Here is a 2,109-nt window from a genome sequence, read left to right on the forward strand (position 1 = left end):
TACCGTGCTGGGGATCCCTCAGCAGCGCTCTGGGGGACACAACCCCAAACCTCCCAGCTCCGCCACCTCGGGCAAAGCCTTGTTTTTCCGGAAGACGAACTGAGTGTCCTCCTCAGCCAGCACGACTTCCCTGAGGGATGACACCACGGGGTCGTGGTCCTTCAGCATCTCCGGGTAGTGGCTCCCAGCCCTCTCTATCCGCAGCGAGCGCCGCACTGGGGTCAGGAATTTCATCTCTGGGGCTTCCAGCATCTCCTTTCCTCTGTAGGGAGGGCAAGAGACTTTAGGTGAACCCCGCGGAGGAGCAGTGGCACAGGCGGAGGGCGCAGGCTGCCTCGGCCTTACCTGGCAGCAGAGGTAACTTGCAGCTTGACTGAGACGGGCAGGTGGCTCTGGGACCAGCCCGTTGGGTGCGGAGTCACCGCCGCAGGCTGCTTCTCGCTCGGGCAAGGCGTCGCGGGCTTGCAAGGAGCAGGCTGCTGCACCATTTCCCCTGGCAGGGCAAGAAAAGGGGAGCAGAGCTGCAGAGATCTGCAGCTGGAGAGGGATTGCAACACCGCAGCACCCCCGGCACGAGCGCTGTGCTCTGGAGGTGTGAGGGGCCGGGACTGTGCCTGGCCCTGGCAGGGGAATCCCCCCATTTTCTAAGAGGGGGATTCCCGACTTTCACACCACTCCTTTCTGCTACAGTCATTGGGTACACAGGGTGCTGGGACGGGCTGCAAACCACGCCGCTTCCCTGCCCACGCTCCAGGTGGGCACCCCCCACGCGCATTACCTTCTGACTTTTGGTTTGCAGGCTTCAAAAGGTCAAGGACAACTTCTCTGAGCTCCTCGAGCGGCTGCAGGAAAAGCAGAATGGGGGTCAAGGCAGGCCTGACTCGGGCACAGAGGGTTACTGCTGAACAGGAGAACAGGTCTCTGCTGCGTCGTGACGCCCCAGGAGAGACACGGCAAAGGGCTGCTGGGTTTCACAGAATCCCAGAATGGTTTGGCCTGGAAGGGACCTTAAAGCTCATCTAGTTCCAACCCCCCTGCCATGGGCAGGGACACCTTCCACTAGACCAGGTTGCTCCAAGCCTCATCCAGCCTGGCTTTGGACCTTTCCAGGGATGGGGCATCCACAGCTTCTCTGGACAATCTGTTCCAGTGCTCCCACCCTCTGCGGGAAGAACTTCTTCCTGATATCTAATCTAAACCTCCCCACTTTCAGTTTAAACCTGTTACCCCTTGTCCTGTCTCTAAGCACGACCCGTCACCACTCGGGCACGGCCGGGCAAGAACCACCCTGCACAGGTAAATCCCAGCAGACGCCACAGTTCCAGAGCCCAGAGCTGCCGTCTCACTGCTTCCAGCCGCGGCTCCCACGCAGCGCAGGGTGCTCGTCCTCCCCGTCCCCTCCAGTCCCACCCCTGCCTGCTCGGCCAGCTGAAGCCAATGGTGTTTCTGGGGGACCTGCAGCTCTAAAAAGCTTTTTCGCCAGCAACTTGCACTGCTAACCTCGCTCCAAAATCTGACCCCTAGGTGTGGGGGAAGCCTGCTGGCACAGAAGCAGGGAACGCCGGGAGCTAGCAGAGAGAAGTGTGCCTCACTCACCTCAGCACCAGCGCAGACCGCAGCCTTGTACAACTCCAACATGTAAAGGGGGCCTCTCTGGGCAAACAGTTTCACCTTGCAGATCCAGAATTTGGCAAACTTCTCCGCCTGGGGTACCCGGGACAGTATGGCACAGATCTCCTCTGTCTCCACACCCTACAAGGGCAGGTCCCAGAGAAAGGGGTCAGCTGCAGGGCCAGAGCATGGGCTGGGGGAGCTGCTAGTGCACAACTGCTCTCCCTGCGCTCGCTAGGAAACGGGGTCTCAGAAGAGTCTGGTTTTTGCATCTCCTCCGTGACTGTGGGCAGGTAACAGCTTTCCTGCCTCTATCTCCCACCTCAGTAAAACGAGTCCAGCGTTTCAGAGGGATGCCAAGGAATAGACTCTTCAGTGCTGGCACTGACGGAGCCACCAAGCCCTGGAGCAGCGCTGGCAGTCAGCATTCCCAGAGGCGATTCTGCCCAGCAGCCATGAGCTGCACCAGCACCGGACCTCAAGGTGGCTCAATCAGCC

General features: G+C 60.1%; 1 protein-coding gene across 1 annotated transcript in view; it reads right to left on the minus strand.

Annotated features, from left to right (window-relative positions):
* Positions 1 to 50: 50 nt before the first annotated feature.
* CKAP2L (cytoskeleton associated protein 2-like) overlaps positions 51 to 2,109 on the minus strand; it is a gene marked incomplete at both ends in the record, with an annotated part of 6,101 nt that continues 4,042 nt past the window's right edge. Inside the window, 4 exons of the mRNA XM_010158223.1 lie at positions 51 to 262; positions 346 to 493; positions 779 to 842; positions 1,597 to 1,752. Coding sequence (XP_010156525.1) covers positions 51 to 262; positions 346 to 493; positions 779 to 842; positions 1,597 to 1,752 — 580 coding nt within the window. The remainder of the gene's footprint in view (positions 263 to 345; positions 494 to 778; positions 843 to 1,596; positions 1,753 to 2,109) is intronic.

Source organism: Eurypyga helias, unplaced genomic scaffold, assembly GCF_000690775.1.
Source record: "Eurypyga helias isolate BGI_N326 unplaced genomic scaffold, ASM69077v1 scaffold27120, whole genome shotgun sequence".
NCBI classification, from domain to species: domain Eukaryota; kingdom Metazoa; phylum Chordata; class Aves; order Eurypygiformes; family Eurypygidae; genus Eurypyga; species Eurypyga helias.